The following is a 23,693-nucleotide window of genomic DNA, read 5'->3' on the forward strand; positions in this document are numbered from 1 at the left end:
AGGGCTGGAGAAAGGAGCAGGAGGAGGAAGGCAAGGGATGGGGGCAGCCTCTGCTGGCTGGCACTGGAGGACCCAGGTTGTGGCCCCCACTTTGCCTGTCAAGGGGTGGCACAAATGTCCAAGCTGACTCCCCCCAGGGTGCATGGCTGGGGACATTGGGGGGCACTCCCTGAGGCACAAGGAATGTGGCACCGGCCGGCTGCGTAGCTTCCTTCTCTCAGCCCTGGGAATCCTCCCAGCCTTTCATGTTTCCCATTTGGGTCACCTGAGTCTCCCAGGAGGACCTAAGGAAGATTTCTAACCTCTCTGGATGCTCTCTCAGGTGTGCCCATGCCTGCTGGTGAGAAGCCAGCGCTGCTCTGTGATTCTGTCTCTGTCTCTCACTGTGCCCATGTCTCTGTCTGTCTGTCTGTCTGTTTCCTGCCTCAGAATGACAACACAGCCTCTCCACATCAGTTTTCTCAGGCGTGTGTGGGTCACCTGACCACTCTGCCCCTTCCGAATTCCAGATCTCCCATCATAAACCTCTCTCTGTGTGGCCTCCTGGCAGCTCCAGTCACCAGGCTTCAGGGCGAACAGCAAGGGGGTCTCAGCCTATCACTAACTCCCTCAAAGACACCATCTCACTGCTTTTCACACCTTGGAGTCACTAAATTGGTCCATGCTCTCCTTTTTCTCCCCCAGCGGGAGCCGCGCATGGGGTGTAGCACCCGCTGTGAGCAGAGAACCGGCCTCCTACTGTTCAGTCTGTTGTTGGGAACCGAGAAAGGGACAAAACCGAGGAAGAATCCAAAGCAGTGCCATTTCCCCTCCTATAGCAAAAGTGAAGCCCCGGGGAGCTGTTGGGTTTTCCAGATCGTCTCTGCTTTGGCTCCACCCACCTGGCGTCTGGATCTTTGCCCAAGGTCACCTCCTCCAAGGGCCTTCCCGGGTGCCTCAGCCACACTGATCCCTCCCGTGAATCTCACTTTTGTTGTCTGTCTTCAGTGCGACATCATCTTGGCTGGCTCCTGAGCTAGAATGCCGGGCCTCCTGAGGGCAAAGGCTTTGGTCTGCTTTGTCTACTGCATGTTGCACAGCAGGTGTTTGGGAACCTAATTGCACGATCCATTATCTGGACCCTGGGAGGACGGTGAGAGCTGGGGTTGTGGAGGGCGGCTTGCATCTGGAGTCCTGGCCGCCCAGCTTCCTGGCCACCTGCTCTTCATGCTTCAGCAATGTCTATTGATGGCCACATCTCATGGTCAATCAGCCATGTAGTAGGTTTATGTCAGCAGCTGTGCTGAGGGACAGGGTGGGAAGGGGAAGACGCTCGATGGTTGCCAGGGAGCCTGAGCCAGGCCCTTCAGGCTTAGGACTGCCTCAGTTCCCTCCAGGGGGTCTTGCCTTAAAAACCCTTGGCAGCCCTAGACTAGAGATCCCCAAGGTTGGTCCTATGCCTTATCTTTTTGGTGCCCTAACAACTGGCTCTGTACTGGGTGCATTTCCAGGTGCTCAGTATCTGTGTGCCGAGTAAATGAAAAAAGGGTTGAATGACATCAGACCTCATTTTGGGCACAGACACCCCAACACCCTCCCTGTCTCATTTAAACAGTTTTTGTTGTTGTTGTTGTTTTGAGACGGACTCTTGCTCTGTCACCCAGGCTGGAGTGCAGTAGTGTGATCTCGGCTCACCGCAACCTCCACCTCCCGGGTTCAAGCGATTCTCCTGCCTCAGCCTCCCAAGTAGCTGAGATTACAGGTGGGAACCACCATGCCCGGCTAATTTTTGTATTTTTGGTAGAGAGAGGATTTTGCCATGTTGGCTAGGCTGGTCTTGAACTCCTGATCTCAGGTGATCCGCCTACCTCGGCTTCCCAGAGTGCTGGGATTACAGGCGTGATCCACCATGCCTGGCCTTTAAATAGTTCTTAAAATCTCACCTGCCTCCAGAAAAGTGAATGGTGCTCATGAGAAATCAAACCAGGGACAAAGTGGATTGATGGGGAGATCAAGGCCTCCCTGCACCATAATTCCTAGAGTTACCATCCAGGTACTGAGCAGAGATGGGAGGGAAAGGAGGATGGGAAAGGAAGGTGGCAGTTTGGGGAAACCTGCCACGTGCCAGGAGCCGATCTCCTTGATAGTCAGATAATCACACCGCTGCCCTCTAAGGAGAATGGGCCCCTTTGCCGAAGCAGGTGAATAGGTGGAGAAAGATCAAACCTGAGAAGCGAGAGGGGAGCTGGGGCACCTAACTGGAAAGTCTGAATCAGTGAAGAGAATTAGGGAACGGGTGCAGAGGACCTTGAACGACAGCAAAGCTGTGAGCTTTCTCAGGGTGGCTGGTCTTCAGGACTTTCTCTGGCAGCTATGGGTTGTGCAAGAACTGAGTAGCGTCACTTTTGGGAAGAGCCGTTTTGAACTGGCTTCCCCTTTTCACATTCTTCGAGAAATGCAAATAAAGGACGGGGGTTTGTTTTCTGGGGGACTTTGAGCTTCTGTGCTGGGTCTCAGTGTGGCTCCAGCATATATAAGACGATGCCTCACTTCCTATCGTGGGCCACCTGCGTGGTAGGCAGTGGTCTCTCCCTCTCCACTTTACAGATGGAGAAAACGAGGCTCAGGCAAGCTGGTGAACCCTACCAAGATCACCGGGCTAGTTAAGCCAAAGAATCAAGATTCAAGCTCTCACGCTTGTCTGCCTGCAGAGCCAGTATGCTTTTCCTAACAAGACACCAGACTCTCTAATCTGCTGGTCTGATCACTAAACCACTGTGACTCCATTTCCTTCCCCCCAGGCCCCGTGAAGCCTTTCCCCTCTCCTCATCCCCACTCTGACTCCACAGACTGAAAAGCGTTCGCTGGTTCTTTGAAGTGGCATCTGAGCCATTTTTATTGTGAGCTCTGTCTCCATGGCATGTTAATCCATACCAGTGTGTCCGTCTCAAACCCGGAGTCCTTGGAGTCAAGGGGGCCGCTGTTATGTACGCCTCCCTGTGCAATGCCTGACTTCCAGAGGGGAAGCCAGGCCAGGACGGGGCCCTTTCCTACTTCATTTCTGTCCTTTTCTGGGCTCTCCCCCAGAGGCAGAAACTGGGCATAGTATTTGTGACTGGGGATGTCAGATCAGGGGTAGGGGACCAGAGAGATGTAGAAGGGAAGGAAAAATGATGACAAGCAGATCCTAGGAGGGACACAAGCCGCTAGGGGTGGGGGTAGCCAGTGGCCGTGGTGGGGGCAGGGGGAGGTGTGCATGTCAGGGCAGGTGTTTAGATGGGTTTCTGGGTAGCAAGGAGCTGGGTGGAACAGAACAGGGACAGGAGATTTGGAATGTTGGGGTTACCCTCACCGAAAAGGCTGGCTCTGAGCCAGGCACAAGGTTCTCCACAGTGAGCATGTGTGTGGTGTGTGTGTGTGTGTGTGTGTGTGTGTGTGTGTGTGTGCGCGCGCGCGCACGCATGCGCGGAGGAGGAAGCCATGTGGTGGTGTCTGGGAAAGCTCTGGGACTTCCCTGGCCCCTGCTGCCCCCAGCGCCTCCGCTGCAGTCCGTCCGGTGTCAGTGCTTGACGATCACATAATCCACATTTTCTTGTGCCTGAGGCCGCTCCCCGAACCCAAACTGAATCAGCTCTGAGTAATGAATCCCCTCATCTTCTGGAAAATCTGGAATGACGTTCTCATAGTCGCCCTGAGAAAACCACGTGGTGGTCAGCCTGGCCCCGCTGTCGCCAGCCTGAACCGCTGCTTTTCTCTGCATTCTCTCCTTCATTCCACCCGGGGCTCCAAAAGCCCAGGCGGGCGTCCTCGTGTCAGGAAACTGGCTGTGGCCAGTATCCAGGACCCAGAGGTACCTGCCTGGCTCTGACCCGCTCTGCCAGAGCAACCGTCTCCAACACCCAACCTCTGCCACGATGGATGCCTACCCAAGTCCTTCCTATGTGGGACCCACCGCTGAAGCCAGGTGTCTGTCCCCAGCCTTCCACAGCCCCACCCTCCTTACCACCTGACGCTTCTGCAACACTGAATAAGTGACTGTGTCATCGCAGTCTGGGGGAAGTCTCTGCATCTCTGGGGTCTCTGCATCTCTGAGAGAGAGGGCAGACAGATGACCACGTATGAAGCATCTCCCATGAACTCTCCTCCCTCTCAACACCCAGAGCTCCCAACAGCACGCCAACCTCAGCCCCTTATGTAAAACCTGAGGCCTCCCCAGTGCCCAAAGCTCACAGCAGGAGCTCGTGCAAATGTGTGTGGAGGGAGTAGGCGTGGGTGTGTATCACAAGGTCTTGACCTTTGTGATAAGAACGGACTGGGCATGTGCGCTGCTGACTTGAAGAAGCAGGTCCACTTCCGGAGACTGACCCTTACCCAGAGGCTTGTTACGGAGCCGGAATAAGGCAGTGCATGTATCAGGGTGCCTGGCATGGGCCTGGCACAGAGGGCAGGCGAGACAAGAGCTTTTCCTCCCACCTCCCTCCCAGGGTGTAGGGTCACCCTCCTGGTACCCTCAGTACCCAGTTCGTGGTGTGTTCGTCTCGGGAAAGCGCAGGGTGGCGTAGCTAATGCCATCTTCCATCATCGGATTGTAGCATCCCAGGGAGTGGGGACCTTCAGAGAGGGGGGTCCTTCTAACCTGGGAGGGAGACGAGGGTGAAGTGCTAACCACCTGTTCCCCAACCCTCGTCCCCTTCCCTGGCCTCTGACAGCCCAGGTCTCCCCAGAGGACATTTTATCTCCTTCCTTCACCTTGTTTCCCCACTCAGCTTCATAGTCTGCCTCGTGCCTATCCTTTTTTTTGGTGGGGAGGGGGCAGAGTCTCAGTCTGTCACCCAGGCTGGAGGGCAATGGCGCGATCTTGGCTCACTGCAACCTCCGCCTCCTGGGTTCAAGCGATTCTCCTGCCTCAGCCTCCTGAGTAGCTGGAATTACAGGCATGCACCACCACGCCCGGCTAATTTTTAAAATATTTTTGGTAGAGACGGGGTTTCACCATGTTGGCCACGCTGGTGTCAAACTCCTGACCTCAGGTGATCCACCTGCCTCAGCCTTCCACAGTGCTGGGATTATAGGCATGGGCCACCGCACCCAGCTCCATCCTACCTTTTTGTTCCTCACAAAGAAGCTCTGGCCACTGGAATTCTCCTGAAGCCCCTGCTGGCTCTGTGTCCTCTTCCAACTGAGAAATAAAAGCACAGGTGTGAGGCTCAGGGACTCCACAGGCTGGAGGCTTCGAGATGGACACGGGTCTCTGCCAAGGGAAAGAGGAGGTGGTGGGGGCCAGCAGGAGCTCACCGTCGCTGGACCTTGAATCCACACATTGCCAGGATGAGGATGGCCAGGCAGGACCCGAGTCCCACAGCCACTCGCCTGCCAATGGTCTCCGGGCTATCTGGGTGGAGAAAGGAGAGACCTTAATCAGCTGAGAGGCCAGCTCTGCCTGGCAGCCTTTGCCTGGAAGGCATCCTGGACTTCTCTCCGCAGCCAGACTTGTTCTTCTCCCCTGCATGCATGGGACAGGGGTGCAGAGGGAGAGGGTGACACCGGCCCCTGCTTGCTCTGGGCCTCCCTTTAGGAGAAAGGCACTAATTCTCCTGAGGAGCTGCTTTTCCCACAGACACGGCACGCCCAGAGCCTGTGACCCGCACTCGCATGAATGGGTGCAGCTCTTCACAGCAGTATGGCTGTGTGATCAGCTCTGAAAATGCACCTGTCTTCCACCCAGCAATTCCACATGGGAATGCATCTTGCAACTGTCCTTGCAAGCATGCCCAAAACAAGAGGCTGCAGACCTAGGCCCTGAAGAGGGCACTGGGAGGAGGACGTATGCAACCTTCATATGCGAGGACTCCATGGCCCTGGGAAAAAGAGGAGGCTGTCAGGCTGTCTGCAGAGGGGACACCCAGGGAACAATGGTTTTATATGACGGGATGTGTCTGTTAGATTTCTGATAACATGTTCCAGATATTTTCCTTTGGCCTTCAGTTGTGCTGGTGATGGTTCCCTAGATTGACTGATTGATTGATTGAGACAGAGTCTCGCTCTTTTGCCCAGGCTGGAGTGCAGTGGTGAGATCTTGGCTCACTGCAACCTCCACCTCCCGGGTTCAAGCGATTCTCCGGCCTCAGCCTCCTGAGTAGCTGGGACTACAGGTGCGCACCACCACGTCCAGCTAATTTTTGTATTATCGGTAGAGATGGGGTTTTACCATTGGCCAGGCTGGTCTCGAACTCCTGGCTTCAAGTGATCCACCCACCTCGGCCTCCCAAAGTGCTGGGATTATAGGCATGAGCCACTGTGCCTGGCCAGGTTCCCTCAATTTAAGGCCATGTTTCCAATTATTAATCTGAAAAAGTACAATAAATTAATTAAATATGTTCCCTATGCTTCCAGATTCTTTTCTGTTGTTGTTATTGTTTTGTTTGTTTATTTTTTAAAAAACTTTTTGGTATTTTTTGTAGAGATGAGGTCTTGCTATGAGGTATGGGCTATGTTGCCCAGGCTGGTCTTGAATTCCTGGGCTCAAGTGATCCTCCCACCTCGGCCCCTCAAAGTGTTGTGATTACAGGCATGAACCACCACGCCCAGGCTCCAGACTTTAGACACTCTGTGCATGCATAGATACAGAACAATGTCCAAGCAGTATTATTACATGGAAAAAAGCAAAGAAAATTCCTGGGCAAAGTGTGAGCTCTGCCTTGTCTGTGTCACGAGGAAGGGTGTATGTGCACAGACCTCTGTATGTGAATTGTGTGTGTGAAAAATACCCCGGGGGGAGATGGGATGACTGTGTGCAGTGAGGACCTTTGGTGGGGATAAGAGTCCTTGGGGATCAAGAGTGAGCCGCATCTGTCTTTCCACTATTTACCCTTTCATGCTTACATTTTATTTTTTTACCGTGTGCTTGTATGATCTGTTTAAAAATCACTCAAGTCAACTACTCTGGAGGTCAAGGCAGGAGCATCACTTGAGCCCAGGGGGTCGAGGCTGCAGGAGCTGAGATTGTGCCACTGCACTCCAGCCTGTGCAACAGGGTGAGACTCTGTCTCAAAAAAAAAAAAAAATCATTTACATCTTAAAAAATAAAAACAAGGAGCCTGTCAGGGCTGAGAGAGACAGAGTAGTCAGAGAGAGAGACGGGGACTCAGTAGGCGCTCAGGACTTCTGGAAGGTGGAGCAGCCTGAGAGGGGACCCTAGACGGAGGCAGGAGAGACTGCAGGGGAGGTAGAAAAAGAGAGAGACTGATGACGCAGGACAGGATGACTTCTCCAGCACAGTGGCAGGTGGCCTGGAGCAAGGGGTGTGAATGGGAAAGGGGACAGTGAGGTGGGGAAGAAGGGGCCAGCTGGTCTGGAAGGCTTTTGGGGAAGTCACAGGAGCAGACAGGGCCAGAGAGGAACCTGAGAGGAAACAGGGAGGAACTAAGGGCACAGTGGCTCATGCCTCTAATCCAAGGGCTTTGGGAAGCTGAGGCAGAAGGGTCACTTGAGGTCAGGAGTTTGAAACCAGCCTGGGAAACATAGTAAGACCCCATCTCTACAAAAATGTAAACATTGGCCGGGTGGTGCATGTCTATAGTCCCAGCTACTCAGGAGGCTGCGGCAAAAGGATTGCTTGAACCCAGGAATTGGAGGCTGCAGTGAGGTGTCATTATGCCATTGCACTCCAGCCTGGGTGACAGAGTAACACCTTGTCTCTATAAGAAGGAGAAGGAAAGAGAAGAAGAAGAAAGAGGAGGAGGAGGAGAAAGCAGAAGAAGAGGAAGAAGAAGAAGAGGAAGAAGAAGAGGAAGAAGAAGAGGAAGAAGAAGGAGGAGGAAGAGGAAAAGGAGTCAAAAGAAGAAGAAGAAGGAGAAGAAGAGAGAAAAGAAAGGAAAGAAGGAAAGAAGAAAGAAAAGAAAGAAAGAGAAAGGAAGAAAGGAAGAAGAAAGAAAGAGAAAGAAAGAGAGAAAGAAAAAGAAAGAAAGAAGGAAAGAAGGTCACCACCAAGAACAAGAGCAGGAAGAGGCCTTACAGTAGACGGTGAGGGTGATGAGAGGCGAGTGGCCCTTGCCCACTCTGTTGGTCCCCTGGCACCAGTAAGCACCGGAGTGCTGGACCTTCACCGGCTCCAATCTCAGCATCCGGCCGGAGTAGGGAAGGCTTTGGTTATTCCAGTCAAACCAGGCGTAGCTGTAGACGGGAGGGTTGGCGTCACTCTCACAGATCAGGGTTGCCGTCTTCCCCTCCATCACTTGGTTCCCCTGGCTCATGGACACACGCAGCCTCCTGGGTGCATCTGCATGGCGGGCAGGGGGAGGGGGTGCAAAGTCACCACCAGGCAGGCCACTGGTCCCCGCTCTGCTCCACTCCCAGCCTCTGGCCCCAACTCACACAGCACTTCGAGTGTCCAGGCCTTGGACGCCGTCTGTCCTATGGTGTTGTTCACCCAGCAGCTGTAACTCCCAGCATCTTCTGGGGAGATGGAGTCAAAATTCAGCTGGCTTTCTTTCCCCAGAAGGCTGCCATTTTTCTCCCAGAAGAACTGGACTTCTTTGGGGTGGCTGCTTGAGAAGTCACATTGGAGGCTGACCGAGTTCCCAGAGTGAATCTCAGAAAGGGGCTTGATTTTCCGGACCCTCACGCCTCGGGGGGCATCTGGAGGGCAAGGGTCCCAAGCTGACCTCTCCGCTCCCTGTCCCTTTTGCTGTCCCCAGGCCTCCCCTCCCCTTGGCCCTGAGGCTGGGCTCCTGTCCCTCAATTCTCTTGAAGACACTGGCCCAGGCTCTGGCCTCGTCCCCTTCTTCCCCTCATCCCAGCCGGGACACCTCCCAGATCCCCCTGCCTAGCCCAGAGACTCACACAGGACATTCAGGGTGACAGGGGAGGCCCACGAGCACCAGTTGTTACAAGCTGCGCAGGCGACGGCTGTGTTGTTCCAGCCAATGTTTTGGATCTTCAGCACCCCAAGCGATGGCTCCTCCCAGCCGCCACGGGGTCTCCATTCATAGTGGTTAACAATGGGGTTACTGGAACTGTAGTTACAGGAAAGGGTCACCGTGTCTCCTTCTCGAATCGGCGTGGGGTTTTCAATCACCATGGTCACCTTCTTGGGAGGATCTGGAAGAAAGCCGGAGAGGTGAGTAAAGAAAAGCCAGCTGTCCATAGTACCTCTTCCCTCCTGCTCCCTCTTCTCCCGTTACCTGTCCCGGGCATCTGCACAGGTCCTAAATTAATCTAAGGGGGGCTTGTGCTTCCTTCCTGTATCTGTGCATGAACAGAAACCTTGCCCTGGCTCTCTGGCCTGGCTGTGGTTTGGTGCAGGGGTTCGGGGCACAGTGCTGAAGCCAGACGGCTGCCGAGAGGTGCACGGGCATGGGCTGTGGGTCTCAGTTTATGCATCTGTCAAACGGGGTCCTGAGGCTGGGCACGGTGGCTCACACTTGTAATCTCAGCACTTTGGGAGGCCGAAGCGGGCGGATCACCTGAGGTCAGGAGTTCTAGACCAACCTGGCCAACACAGCAAAACCCCATCTCTACTAAAAAGTTTAAAAATCAGCTATGCATGGTGGTACATGTCTATAGTCCCAGTTAGGAGGCTGAGGCAAGAGAATCGCTTGAACCTGGGAGGTGGAGGTTGCAGTGAACAGAGATCAAGCCACTACACTCCAGCCTGGGCAACAGAAGGAGACTCCATCTCAAAAACAAAAGGCCACGGAGGGTAGGTGGGGGGTGAGTCCTGAGAGTTCCTAACCTCCTGGGAATTATTTCAAGAAAGAAATGAGACGATGCCCTTAGAGCAGAGTGTGGCGTGTGGCAAACACTCCACAAACATCGCTGCGGCTGTTGCAGTCGCACATCCAGCTGTCTGAGATGCTCAGGATTTGGGCACCCTGTCCCGTTAGCACATATGACATCTCAGGGTCCAAGGATGAAGCCTATGCGTTTTTTTTTTTTTGTCCTGTGCCCTACTCGGTGACAAGATTCACTGTGTTAAAGAGGGTCTCACAATGGAGAGGTAATGAGACAGTTTGCCCCAGTTCTTATCAAAAATTTCAAGACCTCTTTTAAGACTCAGGCACTGCCTAGGTTGGCTAAGTCTCTGTCTGTGTCCCTCATGGAGTCCTGGTATCTTGCAGTTAATTATTCTTTTTTTTTTTTTTGGAGACAGAGTCTCACTCTATCCCCCAGGCTAGAGTACAGTGGCCTGATCTCGGCTCACTGCAACCTCTGCCTCCTGGGTTCAAGCGATTCTCCTGCTTCAGCCTGCCGAGTAGCTGGGATTACAGGTGCCCGCCACCACACCCAGCTAATTTGTTGTATTTTTAGTAGAGACAGGGTTTCGCCATGTTGACCAGGCTGGTCTCGAACTCCTGACCTCAGGTGATCTGCCCACTTTGGCCTCTCAAAGTTCTAGGATTACAGGCGTGAGCCACATGCCTGGTCAATCCTTCTTTTTTTTTTTTTTTTTCCTTTTCTTTTCTTTTCTTTTTTTTTTTTTTTTTTTTTTTTTTTTTTGAGACAAGTTCTCACTGAGTCATCCAGGCTGGAGTACAGTGGTTCGATCACCAGCTCACTGCAGCCTCGACCTCCGGGCTCAGGTGATCCTCCCACCTCAGCCTCCTGGGTAGCTGAGACTACAGGCGTACATGACCATGCCAGGCTAATTTCTTGTAGAGATGGGATTTTACCATGTTGCCCAGGCTGGACTCGAACTCCTGGCCTCAAGTGATCTGCCCACCTCGGCCTCCCAAAATGCTGGGATTACAAGTGTGAGTCATCATACCCAGCTCACACCTATAATCCCAGTCCCAGCGTTTTCTTTTTCTTTTTCTTTTTGAGACCCAGGTCTTGCTCTGTCACCCAGGCTGGAGTGCAGTAGCAGGAACACAGATCACTGTGCAGCCTCAACCTCCTGGGCTCAAGCAATTCTCCCACCTCAGCCTCCCCAGTAGCTGGGACCACCAGCACACACCACCATGCTCAGCTAATTTTTGTATTTTTTTGTAGAGATGGTATCTCGATGTGTGGCCCAGGCTGGTTTCAAACTCCTGAGTTCAGGAGACCCTCCTGCCTCAGCCTCCCAAAGAGCTGGGATTGCAGGTGTGAGCCACTGCACCTGGCCTCATTCATTCAACAAGCATCTACAGGCTGGGTGCAGTGGCTCACGCCTGTAATCCCAGCACTTTGGGAGGCCGAGGCGGGTGGATCATGAGGTCAGGAGGTTGAGATCCAGCTGACACAGTGAAAGCCCGTCTGTACTAAAAATATAAAAAATGAGCCGGGCGTGGTGGCGGGCACCTGTAGTCCCAGCTACTCAGGAGGCTGAGGCAGGAGAATGGCGTGAACCCGGGAAGGCGGAGCTTGCAGTGAGCCAAGATCACACCACTGCACTCCAGCCTGGGTGACAGAGCGAGACTCCGTCTCAAAAAAACAAACAAACAAACCAAAAAAAAAAAAAAAAAAAAAAAACCCAAGCATCTACCGAGCACTCTCCGTGAGCTAGGCACACAGCTGTGAACAGCAACAAACAACAGAGCCCCTGCCCCGAGAAGCTTACAGGTCAGGAGACTCTGGCTGCTCCTTGCTCTTGACTCTAGGACCCTAGAATGCCCTGCACCCCATCTGCCTTCCGCCTTCCCCATCCATCTTCTCTCCCTAGAACCAGAGACTCTGTGGCTACTCACACTGGACATCCAGCTCAGCTCCCGGGCCCCTCTCTCCAATACCAAGAATGTTTTCCGCCACACAGGAATAAGTCCCAGCGTGCCAGGGGAGGATCTTTTGGATCTGGAATTGCTTCTCTGTCCTTCCCTGCACTTCTTTGCCATTGTGGTACCACGTGTAATTTGTTGGAAGAGGATTGGCTGGTGATATGCAAAGAAAGTTGACTTCACTTCCCTCCACAGCCGGTGACTGGGAGATCTGAACCCTGGAAAGTTCCGGGGCATCTGGAAGAGGGGGCAGAGGTGAGTGGAGGGGTGAGGAGAGCACCCCCAATCTGTGCACACGGTCCCGAGAGCCCCCGTAGCTTACCTCTCCGGGTCCACCCCTGCTACCTCCCTGCCTGGCCCATCCCCAGCTGCGAGGGGCTCACACTGCACTTGCAGGAACACTTTTTCCGACGTTGCCGGGCCCATGTCATTGGAGACCCTACAGCAGTACCTCCCAGTCTGGGACTTGGTCACTTCGTGCAGGGTTAGCGTGAGCGTATTCTGCTCCTTCAGCGGGATGCCATCCTTGAGCCAGGATACCGTCGTGTACTCCGGGTTGCTGCTGTTGACCTTGCAGGTCATGGTCACAGAGTCCCCCTTCCTCACTATGGTTTCATTGGAAGTGACCTCGATCGTCAACTTTGGGGTGTCTGAAGGAGCAGAGGGGCAGTCAGGGAGGGGGCGGGGAATTCTCAGAGGGCGGAGGGTGTGGAAAGTGCTTTTATTCTGACAAAGTGGTGACCTGCCAGTCCCTTCACCCAGGTGATGGTCACGGCCTCCTAACTCGGCTCTCAGCTTCCCCCTCCCACTTCCTCTACCTGCTAGTCTCCACCAGCAGCACGCAGGGTTCCTAACACCATCCACCAGACCTCACCAATTCTGCTGGAAACCATGAGTGGTTTCCGTGCTTTGCATAGAATCCCAAACCCTCATCTCAGCCGTCGGGATCCAGAGTCCTGCTCCATCTCCTGCCTCCTGTCCTACCATGTGGCCCTCAGAGGCCGTGAACTTCAGCCTCTGAGGTCCTCCCACTCCCAGCTCCTGCCTCAAAGCTTTGAACCTGCTCTTCTCTTTCCCTGAAATCCTCCTCTCGCAAATATTTGCTGGCCTCAGCCCCTTCCTCCATTCCAGTCAGCTTAAGTGCTCACCTTCTTAGAGAGGTCTCTCTCCATCACTCCCCTCTCCCGGCCTTATTTTTTCCCTAACACACATATCACTACCTACAATAGTGTTGTATATTTCTTTGTTAACATTGCTTTGTTCCATATTCTGATGTCTTGGCTCATGCTGTGTATTTCTTTGTTAATCCATTTGTTGTCTGTCTCTTTCACTGCAGTGCCGGCTCCGTGTGGGGCAAGAGCTTTGCTCACTGCTGTACCCTGCCCCCCACCCTGTGCCCCCCACTGGCAGCCGTAATAAGGCCTGGTGCCTAGTAGGTTCGTGATAGATATTTATTGAATGAATGAGGCACAAGATAATGATGCGAAAAAAAATCTCCACCAAGAGGGGAACAAAAAGACCTAACCAGATAATCCCCAAATCATGTCATGGCTTGAGGATGGACCGTTTTATTCTGTTAGGCTAAAGCAAATCTGTTTCCCAAAACACCAGGGCAGCGTGACCGAGGTTGGAGGACGCCACCGTCTGTGCAGGCTTCTCGGTGCCCTGGGTGTGTGCCCCCTGCAGGGCTGGGGAGAAGGTGACACAGACCTTGCCCTTCCCATAGGCACATCGGGGAGACTCACGCTTCACGTTCAGCTGCACCGTGTCTTCGGAGAGGACCTTCCCGTCCACATCGTGAAGCTCGCAGGTCACGATCTTCCCATGGTGACTCCACTGTGGCGAGAACTTGAGCTCACTCCGGGTGAAGACAGACTTGGTGCTCAAGGAGGTCGAGGTGACAGCAGGCTGCCTCATTGGAACCCCCTCTAGTAACCACTGCAATTGGATCTGATACCCATAGCAGGAGAAATTCAGCAAGCAGGTCAGAGTGACTTCCTGGGATTCTTCAAGTTTTTGGGGGAGCTGGATACGAGGTGGAAAAGGCTTTTCTGCAAAAGAACAGAGTCCACGCTGGAGCCTGGGGGACTGAAGACGTGAGCGTACACCTGGCTTTAGATGTCCTGTCCCAAATCATCCCTCAGGAACCCCTCGCCACTTCATTCCACCTCTCTCCAGTCCTGCCTTGTTGTTGTTGTTGTTGTTTGTTTGTTTTTGTTTTTGTTCTGTTTTGTTTTTTTGAGATGAAGTTTCCCTCTGTCACCCAGGCTGGGGTGCAGTGGCGTGATCTTGGCTCGCTGTAACCTCTACCTCCCCAGTTCAAGTGATCCTCCTGCCTCAGCCTCCCAAGTAGCTGGGATTACAGGTGCCCACCATCACGCCCAGCTAACTTTTTGTATTTCTAGTAGACACAGGGTTTCGCCATGTTGGCCAGGCTGGTCTTGAACTCCTGACCTCAAGTGATCCTCCTGCCTCAGCCTCCCAAAGTGCTGGGATTACAGGTGTGAGCCACCACACCCGGCCTCGATTTTTTTTAGAGACAGGGTCTTGCTCTGTCACCCAGGCTGGAGTGCAGTGGCACAATCCTAGCTCACTGTAGCCTTGACCTCCTAGGCTCAAGCAATCCTCTCACCTCAGCCCCCTGAGTAACTGGGACTACGGGCATGTGCCACTACACCTAGCTAGTTTTTTAAACATTTTGTAGAGACAGGGTCTTGCCATGTTACCCACTCTGGTCTCAAACTCCTGGGCTCAAACGATCCTCCAACCTCAGCCTCCCAAAGTGCTGGGGTTAGAGGCGGGAACCACTGCACCCAGCCCAGTCCTGCTTTTCTCCACTTTGAATCACTTTTGCTCACCTGAAATCCTCTCTGAAAGGCCTTGACCACACTAAACCTCCTTGGGAACTGTAATCCACTCTTTTTTCATGCTCATTGCCAGATGTCTGCTTTCTGAATGATTGCAAAGTTCTATTCCCACCACCTCTAAGTGAATTTTATCAGTTTAGTTCACAGGCTTTTCAGCTTTGACAAACCTGTGTTGGTTTCATGGCTTCCTTCAGTATTGCAGCCATCCAAACACCGCATTCCTTTAGTGGGGTGGGTCTGTGTGCACCCAGCCTCAGCTCTCCCCAAGGCTGGACCACCTCCTTCAGACGGTGGGGTCTGAAACTGCATTGCTCACCCCAAACTTAAGGCTGCTTAGAACTGCCCATCCAGGAAACGGTGTGGAACGGAGTGCCCACACTCCCTATGGCAGGGGCCCCTCACACCTGTGTTTCATGGGTCAAAGCCACGCCTACATATGCAGTGCTATGGCTGAACTTATGTTATACAAATTGTAAGATGTTCGTTTTGCTTCTTTTCTTTTCTCTTTGTCCTTTTCTTCCTCCATGCAAGATTAGTTACATTTGGTCATTTCAGTAGCAGGTAACCAGTAATTCACTAATAATTGTTTAACTTACATCCTGACCCCCCGGCAGCTGCCTGCAAGATAAATGAACTTGTCTCTCTTTCAAAGAACAATGATCCTTAGGTCACACAGACCTCCTTGATGACATCCAGAAATTTGATGAGCCGAGAGACACAACAGCTTTAATGATCAGGAGGTCACCTCCTGCACACCTACTTTATTCATAAAAGCCCCTGGTAACGCTCAAAGTCGGGTCAGATTTGAGAGTTTCTCTCTTCTGTCCCCTTGCTTTGGCTAAATTAAATAATCCTTTCTTAGCTTCTAAGCACTGATGTGTCAGTGTTTGGCTGACTACGCATCGGGAGCTCAAACCTGGCCTGTGGGGTTCGACAACAGTGTCATCTAACCTTGAAGAGCTCATGAGAACTTGCCATGAACATTAACACACTGAGAGATTTCAATGGAAAATCTAGATTTCCATCATCTCTTGAAAAACCAGAAGATCAGGCCGGGTGTGGTGGCTCACGCCTATAATCCCAATGCTTTGAGAGGTTGAAGCAGGAGGATTGCTTGAGGTCGGAGTTCAAGACCAGTCTGGGCAACATAGGAAGACCCATTTCTACAATAAATTAAAAAGTTAGCCGGGCATGGATGGTGGCATGCACCTGTGATCCTAACTACTTTGGAGGTGGGAGGATAGCTTGAGCCCGGGAGATCAAGGCTGCAGTGAGCTGAGATCGCACCACTGCACTCCAGCCTGGGTGACGACAGTGCGAGACCCTGTCTCATAAAAAGGGAAAGGAAGGGGAAGGGGAAAAGAAGAGAAAAAAAGTTTAAAAATATTTTATGATTTTTATAACACAGGTTCAGTTATGGCACTGCACATGTAGGGGTGGATTTGACTCATCAAACACACGTCTGGGGCCTCTGCCCCAGGGAGTGTGGTTACTCCGTTCCACACACAGTTTCCTCTAAGGGAGCTCTGAGCAGCCCTAAGTTTAGGGTGAGCGATGCAGCTTCAGACCCCGCTGTCTGAAGGGGGCAGTCTAGTCTGGGAGAGAGCTGAGGCTGGCTACATGCAGACCCACTCCACTAAAGGGATGCGGTGCTTGGATGGTTACCGTACTAAGGCCAAACACGAGTTTGTCACAAAAGCTGAAAAATACATGGTGAGAAAGAAAGAGAGAAAGATCAGGAGATCCGACAACCTTGGAATCCAGGTCCCAGAGGGGCAGGAACTGAGGGTCAGATGGGACATCCGAGGTCCCGCAGCTCTGACTAGTGCTGATGCGTCACCATCGTCACCCGCTGGCGTCCCCTGCCTGAGCTCTGCAGGAAGCTCGGTTTGTGAGCTCTCTGCCAGGAGTCAGGTATTTCCTGCCTCCCACTCACCCCTGCCCAGAGCAGAAGACCCGCTCCCCGAAGGCCTTACCGGAGACATTGAGGTGTATTTCTTCCATCCATTTCTCAGTCTTGGACACCATCCTCAGCCCCAGCTGACCACTGTCATTGACGTGCACTGGGTGGATACTCAGCGTGCAGTTGTTGTTAATCTTGTTCCCCAGGAATTGCACCCTTTTCTGCCCTGAAGGAACCTTCCCATCCTTTGTGCTTTCATAGAGTCTGGTCCCTTCGAACTTCGACATGTTCTTGTTATACTCAGGATTGTGGAACAGGATGAAGGTTTCCAGGGCACCATCTAGGACTCTGTAGGTGCAGGGGACCCAGACGCAGGCCCCCTCCCAGGCGTAGATGGTTCCAGGGTGATCAATATTCCATTTACTTGAGTCAGAGAAAGCCAAGTATTCTAGAACTCACCACAGTGATCAGAAAGCATTACTGAGGGGGCACGAGAGCCTTCTTTTACAAATTATTCTTTATTTTAAAAGTTGTTTAATTTTTAATTCTTTTTAGAGATAGGGGTCTTGCTAAGTTGCCCAAGCTGGCTTCAAACTCCTGACCTCAAGTGATCCTCCCACCTCAGCCTCACAAAGTGCTGGCATTTCAGGAATGAGCCACTGCACCCAGCTGAGAGCTTTCCAAAAACTAAAGAATTCTCTCTGAAGATAGTGGGAGAAATACAGAGATACACAAAGACAGCAGGATGCAATGAGAGAAGCGTATGTATATATGGGAAACATATATATTTGTATGTACATCTATCTATACACACCGCCACCCCCACCCTACCCTATGTTGACGCCTCTCTGCCTGGGTCTTTCCTCCTCCTCCAGTGCCCACTGACATCCCAGAACCCCAGTACTGGCCCAGGCCACAGTCCTTACCCAGGAGCAGGAGCCAGGGGCCGAGGAGATGCATGGTGTCGTGTCTGGGTGGAAGCCTGAGCAGGGGAGAGTTTGTCTTTGAGCCATCTGGCCACTGACTTCTTCCACATGGCTTTTCTTGCTCACCCACTGAGCTCTGACCCTTCCCCTGGATCTGGGAGGACTGGGTCTGGTTGCATTATGGGGATGTGGCATTTGAGATGCTCACAGAGTTCTTTCTCTTTTTTTGAGACAGAGTCTTGCTCTGTCTCCCAGTCTAGAGTGCAGTGGTGCAATCTCCGCTCACTGCAACCTCTGCTTCCCAGGCTCGAGCACTTCTCTGGCCTCAGCCCCCCAAGTAGCTGGGTAAAGGCAGGGGTCACCACGCCTGGCTGATTTTTGTATTTTCAGTAGAGATGGGGCTTCACCATGTTGGCCAGGCTGGTCTTGAGCTCCTGACCTCAGGTGATCTGCCAGCCTCGGCCTCCCAAAGTGCTGGGACTACAGGGGTGAGCCACCACTCCTGGCCGGGAGTTTTTTCTAGGTATGCTGTGCCTCTGCTTCAAACTGAGAGCCCTGTGAGGGCAGCTTCTCTCTCTTCCCAGAACTCCTTCCTTTCTTCCTTCCTTCCTCCCTTGCTTCCTTTTTTCCATCCATCCATTCATCCATCTCTAATTTTACAAACTTCCTGCCTGGCTCACAGGCTTTGAGTGGCACCAGACCACTGAGTGCCTTGAATGCCAGGCCCCGGATAACATGGAGCTCTCTCTGGTGCTACTCATCAAGGATTATACTCAGGGACAGACATGGTCAAAACTTGGTTTGAAAGACCAGGCAAAAAGGAATTTTAAAACCAGTAACAAAGTATGAGTGAGCCAGGTGCAGTGGCTCACACCTGTAATCCCAATACTTTGGGATACCAAGGCAGGCAGATCACTTGAGGTCAGGAGTTCAAGACCAGCCTGGCCAACATGGCAAAACCCCATCTTTACTAAAAATGCAAAAAATTAGCTGGGCGTGGTGGCGCACACCTGTAATCCCAGCTACTCGGGAGGCTGAGGCAGGAGAGTTGTTTGAACCCGGGAAGTGGAGGTTGCAGTGAGCCAAGATCGTGCTACTGCACTCCAGCCTGGGTGACAGACCCAGATCCTGTCTCAGAACAAAAACAAAACAAAAAATAAAGTGTGACACCAGGAGAGCATTTTGAGAGGTCTGGAAGGTCTCTGGAGAATGCCCCACAGGCCAGGTAGGAAACGTAAATCAGCCGAGTGGGGACAAAGGTTGTACCTCCTCTAAAGGTGGTAGCTGTCTCAGTTCTAGTCAGTTATTGCCAGACAGAACCTGAGCTCAGCACTGTCTGATCTTCCACTGTAAGAGAAGTAAGAAGCTAAACTTCTAAGTGGAATGACCTACTTAAAAAGAAAAATAGACCAAGGAGAAGTGGCCAGTGTGGGAGGATTACTTGAGGTCAGGAGTTTGAGACCAGCCTGGCCAACATAACAAGACCACGTCTCTACAAAAAAAGTTTAAAAATTAGCCAGGCATGGTGGCGCACACCTGTGGTCTCAGTTAATTAGGAGGCTGAGGTGGGAGGATCAGTTGAGCCCAGGAGGTCAAGCCTGCAGTGAATGGTGATCTCCCCACTGCACTCCAGCCTGGGCAATAGGGCGAGACCCTGTCTTGAAAAAATAAAAAATAGGCCGGGTGCGGTGGCTCACGCCTGTAATCCCAGCACTTTGGGAGGCCGAGACGGGCGGATCACGAGGTCAGGTGATCCTGACCATCCTGACTAACACGGTGAAACCCCGTCTCTACTAAAAATACAAAAATTAGCCGGGCGAGGTGGCGGGCGCCTGTAGTCCCAGCTACATGGGAGGCTGAGCCAGGAGAATGGCGTGAACCCGGGAGGTGGAGCTTTCAGTGAGTGGAGATCGCGCCACTGCACTCCAGCCTGGGCGACAGAGCGAGACTCTGTCTCAAAAAAAAAAAAAAAAAGAAAGAAAAGAAAAAAGAAAAAATACACAAACTAAAAATATGCAGAGCTGGTCAAACAAAACCTATCTGTGGGTTAGGTTCTGTAATTGCTGCCCGTCTTTCTCTCTTTCTCTGCAATGAGCTTATCCTCCACCATCCCTGACCTCTGCATAGAGTTATATTTACATAGAGTTAAATTTAAGTCCCAATTTACATGATCGTGGCCCTCCGTGCTGGCCCCCGGGGACCCCGAAGGATGTGACAGCAGAGTGTGTCTCCGGTCTCAGCACCAACCCAAGTCCCTCCCACTCACCTGCCAACATTTCCCACGCATCAGTGTTCCTCTCTCTCTCTGTGTTTATCTCCTCGGGCCACACGGCTCATGCCGAGGGCTGCCAGGTGTCAGTTCATGGGTGTGGGGAAAGCTAAGCTGCTTGTGGACAGCAGGAAGGGGGTCTCGCTTGACCTGAGCATGAATTTGGGGTGCAGGGTCTGAAGCTGAGGCAGATTCCCCAGGCAGAGTTGACATGAGCCCTGCAAGTGCTCATAATGTCACATGCAAAAAACATCTTCAAGGTCACATACACTTGAGAAAGGCAGGGTTAAAGAGTTAAGTAAAATAATAATAATAATAATAATAATTATTATTATTATTATTATTATTTTTGAGACAAAGTCTCATTCTTCTGTCACCCAGGCTGGAGTGCAGTGGTGTGATCTCAGTTCACTGCATCCTCTGCCTCTAGGGTTCAAGTGATTCTCCTGCCTCAGCCTCCTGAGTAGCTGGGACTACAGGCATGTGCCACCACACCTGTCTGATTTATTTGTTTGTTTATTTGTTTGTTTCAGTAGAGATGGGGTTTCACCATGTTGGCCAGGCTGGTTTCAAGCTCCTGACCTCAGGTGATCCCCCCAACTTGACCTCCCAAAGTGTTGAGTTTACAGGCGTGAGCCACTGCACCTGGCTTAAGTAAGATTCTTTACTGCAGGGCTTTAAAAACCTTTTAGGAAACTCTATCTACACCATTAATCTCTAGATATGGAGATTAGAGTATAGTATAATACATTGTCCATACTTCTTTGACCATGGGATCTACTTTACATGTTCCATAAAAAACTTTGCAGGGTTGCAGGACCAGTGTTCTCTGAAATCCCCTTAAGGTTACCTAAGGGGTAACAAGGGCTGTGGGACGGAATAGACTCTGTTTCCTGCAGCCAACACTTGCCTCCAGGAGCCGGGCCATCGTCCCTCCTCTGTCGGCACCCTCCAGCCACACCCTGCTCTGGGCCGGGCTGGAGCATCCCAGCATGAGTGGGAGATGAGTGTCTCCAGAGCAGGGCTGTGTGCTGCCTCAAGGAGCTCCAGGAGTCTCTGGAGCACAGGAGTAGGGCCCCAGGCCCGGGAATTGGAAGGCTGAGGGTGGGGTGGAGGTTAGGGACAGCAGTTATTATGCACAGAGGCTCAGGACAGGGCCATGCTGTCCAGACCTCCTCAGTCCAGGCCTGTTGAGGGCCTTGCAGAACCTTGGGGCTGGCCTCCCTGGCTCCTTCTTCCCTCCTAGGCATCCAGTAACCTACCCTACTCTCAGAAGACTCAACAGGCCTGACAAGGAGGATGCTCAAGACAGGGGTCTGTCTACAACCTGTTGTAACACAGGTAAGAGAGAGCCAGGGAGGTCCCCACTGTATTCCCAGCTCTGGGAGGTATGCCTGGCCTATAACTGCTGTTCCATAATAATTTGCTTGTTGAATGCAAAATAAAAGCAAAATGGTTTTTACCTCTTTCCGCGTGTCTTCCCTCTTCAGGGACCCTGGCAGCATCTGAGAGCAAAAGGAGAAGTACAGTAAAGTCTCTGGTGACAGAGGTTTCCCCTCCATGGCCACACCCCCTGCTTCTCTATGGCTCTGAGGGGGACCAAGTAGCATCATGATCTGGGGAGTGGGGAAAAGAGACGAATGAGGGGGATGCAGGCTCAGAGTCAGATCGGAAGACTCGAGTATGTATGGGCAGTTCTTCCTTTCAGTGTGTGGGTTTGCAATATCAGATCAGTTTCAGAATCGGCTCCTTCACAACTACCCCTCTACCCAGCTCTCAGGAAATGCGAATGACTCAAGTCAAGCAGGAGAACTGGAGCCCGCTGAAAAAGGCACAGGCCCACCTGAAAGTATTTGTAGTTTAGTGACACCATCTAGTTATTACCATTTCCACTCCTTTCATCAGAGGCATAAATGGTGGGGAATCTCACCACCTACACTGAAGCCCCTAAAGGTTGAGGGAGGAGCACATAGATATTGAGGAGGAAAAAGATATCTTGGCCGGGAGCAGTGGCTCATGCCTGGAATCCCAACACTTTGGGAGGCTGAGGTGATGGATCACTTGAGGTCAGGAGTTCAAGACCAGCCTGGCCAACATGGTGAAATCCCGTACCTACTAAAAATACAAAAAATTAGCTGAGCGTGTTGGCAGGCGCCTGTAGTTCCAGCTACTCAGGAGGCTGAGAAGGAGAATCACTTGAGCCCAGGAGGCGGAGGTTGCAGTGAGAAGAGCTCGCATCACTGCACTCCAGCCTGGGCGACAGAGTGAGACTCTGTCTCAAAAAAAAAAAAAAAAAAAAAGGAAACAAAAAGATATCTTGTAGGGCTGGGCATGGTGGCTGTGCCTGTGGTCACGCCTGTAATCCCAGCAGTTTGGGTGGCCAAGGTGGGCAGATCGCCTGAGCTCAGGGGTTCAAGACCAGCTTGGGCAACATGGTGAAACCCCATCTCTACTAAAAAAAAAAAAAAAAAAAAATCCAAAAATTGGCTGGGCATGGTGGCAGGTGCCTGTGGTCTCAGCTACTCAGGAGGCTAAGGCAGGAGAATCACTTAAGCCTGAGAGGCTGAGGTTGCAGTAAGCAGATCGTGCCATTGCACTCCAGCCTGGGCAACAGAGCCAGACCCTGTCTCCAAACAAAACAAAACAAAACAAACAAAAAAAGATATCTTGTAGGAAGTGTTATTGAATGGAGAGTCTTGAGGCTGAAACCTCATCACTTTTATAATCTTGTAGCCAGAGAGTGTCTCAGGAGCAGAACAGATAGCAGTGGAAGCCATGCACATCCTACAGATAATGAGGGATGCGCTGAGAGGTCTTCACTCCAGCACCACTGCCCTCTACAAGCAGCTGGCCATAGGGAGGGAAACAGAGAGAGGGAAGAACACCTTCTTCCAAAAGCACCTATGGGGCTGGGTGTGGTGGCTCACGCCTGTAATATGCTTTGGGAGAGCGAGGCAAGAGGATCGCTTAAGGCCAGAAGTTGAGACCAACCTGAGCAACATAGCAAGACTCTGTGCAGCTACCCAACAAAAACAAAAAATGAAAAGTAGCTGGGCATGGTGGCATGTGCCTGTGGTCCAAGCTACTTGGGAGGCTGAAGCAGGAGGATCACTTGAGCCTGGGAGTTTAAGGCTGCAGTAAGCCATGATAGCACCACTGCACTCCAGCCCAGGCAACAAAGTAAGACCTTGTCTCAATAAATAATAAATAAATAAAATGAACAAAAAGCAGTGATATTCTGGAAAGATGGACTAGATGTATTTATTTATTCTGCCAAGTATAACTGAAAACCTTGAACATGATAAGACAAGCATAAGAAGACTGAAAGATGGAGAGAAGCAGACTGGTTAGGGACCTCGGGACTTAAGGAACGGTGGTGAATTCCCTGGGATTTCTCTTTGCCTCATATATCTCCGGGTGAATATTGAAGAAGCCAACAACTGAAAATGCCAAGGGGCACAAATAAAACAAGTCCCAACAAAACAAGTTCTAGCAAAACTATGATTTTCTAGCCAAAGAACAAGGAAAGGGGCATCGTAGAAAGACAGAGTCTTTTAGTCAATACCTGCTCTGCTCCTGCCAAGTTCCATCCTCACCCCTGTCAGCAAAGGCTGGCTGGGAAACCTGGACTTTCACCCTCACCAGGCTGTAACAAAGAACCCTAGGCCACTCCCATACTCAGTCGGAGTGATGCCTGAGTTGGAGCTGGGACCTTCACCCCTACTGGGATCACCCTCCCCCAGTGTGGTGTTGGTGGAGACCGTGTGGGCAGCCTGGACACCCACTGCCACCCCAATGCAGAAGTGAGGGCTTTCCCCCACCCCCACTGGAGTAGTGTCAGAAGAGGCCTAGTGGAGAGTTGGGACTTTCACCAGCACTCAGTGGTAACAAGCGCCACTCTCTCTCTCTCTGCCACACACAGTGTCGATGAAAGCCATATAGGGAGCAGTAATGAAGCAACCCTCCCACTCCCTGGGAGTTGTCGTGGATTCCTAGTGGGGAACCTGAACTTCTACCCTTACCTAACAATAACATGGAGGCCTCATCTCTCCCAGT

The 23,693-nt window shown here is 52.0% G+C and overlaps 1 protein-coding gene across 7 annotated transcripts; it reads right to left on the reverse strand.

The window, feature by feature from the left end:
• Window positions 1–2,847: 2,847 nt before the first annotated feature.
• On the reverse strand, window positions 2,848–21,165 carry CD22 (CD22 molecule). Of its 7 annotated transcripts, none has more exons than XM_025368515.1 (14): window positions 21,101–21,162; window positions 17,369–17,424; window positions 16,516–16,896; window positions 13,418–13,723; window positions 12,056–12,322; window positions 11,646–11,909; window positions 8,821–9,078; window positions 8,353–8,616; window positions 7,994–8,257; window positions 5,275–5,371; window positions 5,083–5,158; window positions 4,497–4,615; window positions 3,983–4,067; window positions 2,848–3,670 (listed from the first exon to the last, which is right to left on the reverse strand). In XM_025368515.1, the coding sequence occupies exons 2-14, from the start codon at window positions 17,400–17,402 to the stop codon at window positions 3,539–3,541; spliced, it is 2,547 nt and encodes an 848-aa protein (XP_025224300.1). In that variant the 5' UTR covers window positions 17,403–17,424; window positions 21,101–21,162; the 3' UTR covers window positions 2,848–3,538. The 7 variants fall into 7 exon arrangements, with proteins under 7 accessions (XP_025224300.1, XP_025224299.1, XP_025224304.1 ...); XM_025368514.1 differs by having other exon boundaries at window positions 16,516–16,890; window positions 17,369–17,516; window positions 21,101–21,149; XM_025368519.1 differs by having other exon boundaries at window positions 13,418–13,610; window positions 16,516–16,890; window positions 21,101–21,144.
• Between the last annotated feature and the right edge of the window lie 2,528 nt (window positions 21,166–23,693).

Source organism: Theropithecus gelada, chromosome 19, assembly GCF_003255815.1.
Source record: "Theropithecus gelada isolate Dixy chromosome 19, Tgel_1.0, whole genome shotgun sequence".
NCBI classification, from domain to species: Eukaryota; Metazoa; Chordata; class Mammalia; order Primates; family Cercopithecidae; genus Theropithecus; species Theropithecus gelada.

Excerpts from the sequence above, each read along its gene's own strand:
- CD22 (XM_025368514.1), bottom strand. The coding sequence starts at position 21,142 with ATGCTGCCAGGGTCCCTGAAGAGGGAAGACACGCGGAAAGAG. Across the intron at positions 9,079-11,645 it reads AGCTGAGCTGGATGTCCAGT|ATCCTCCCAAGAAGGTGACC; the intron begins GTGAGTAGCCAC and ends GCTTTCTTCCAG. Across the intron at positions 3,671-3,982 it reads TGTTGCAGAAGCGTCAGGTG|GGCGACTATGAGAACGTCAT; the intron begins GTAAGGAGGGTG and ends TGGTTTTCTCAG.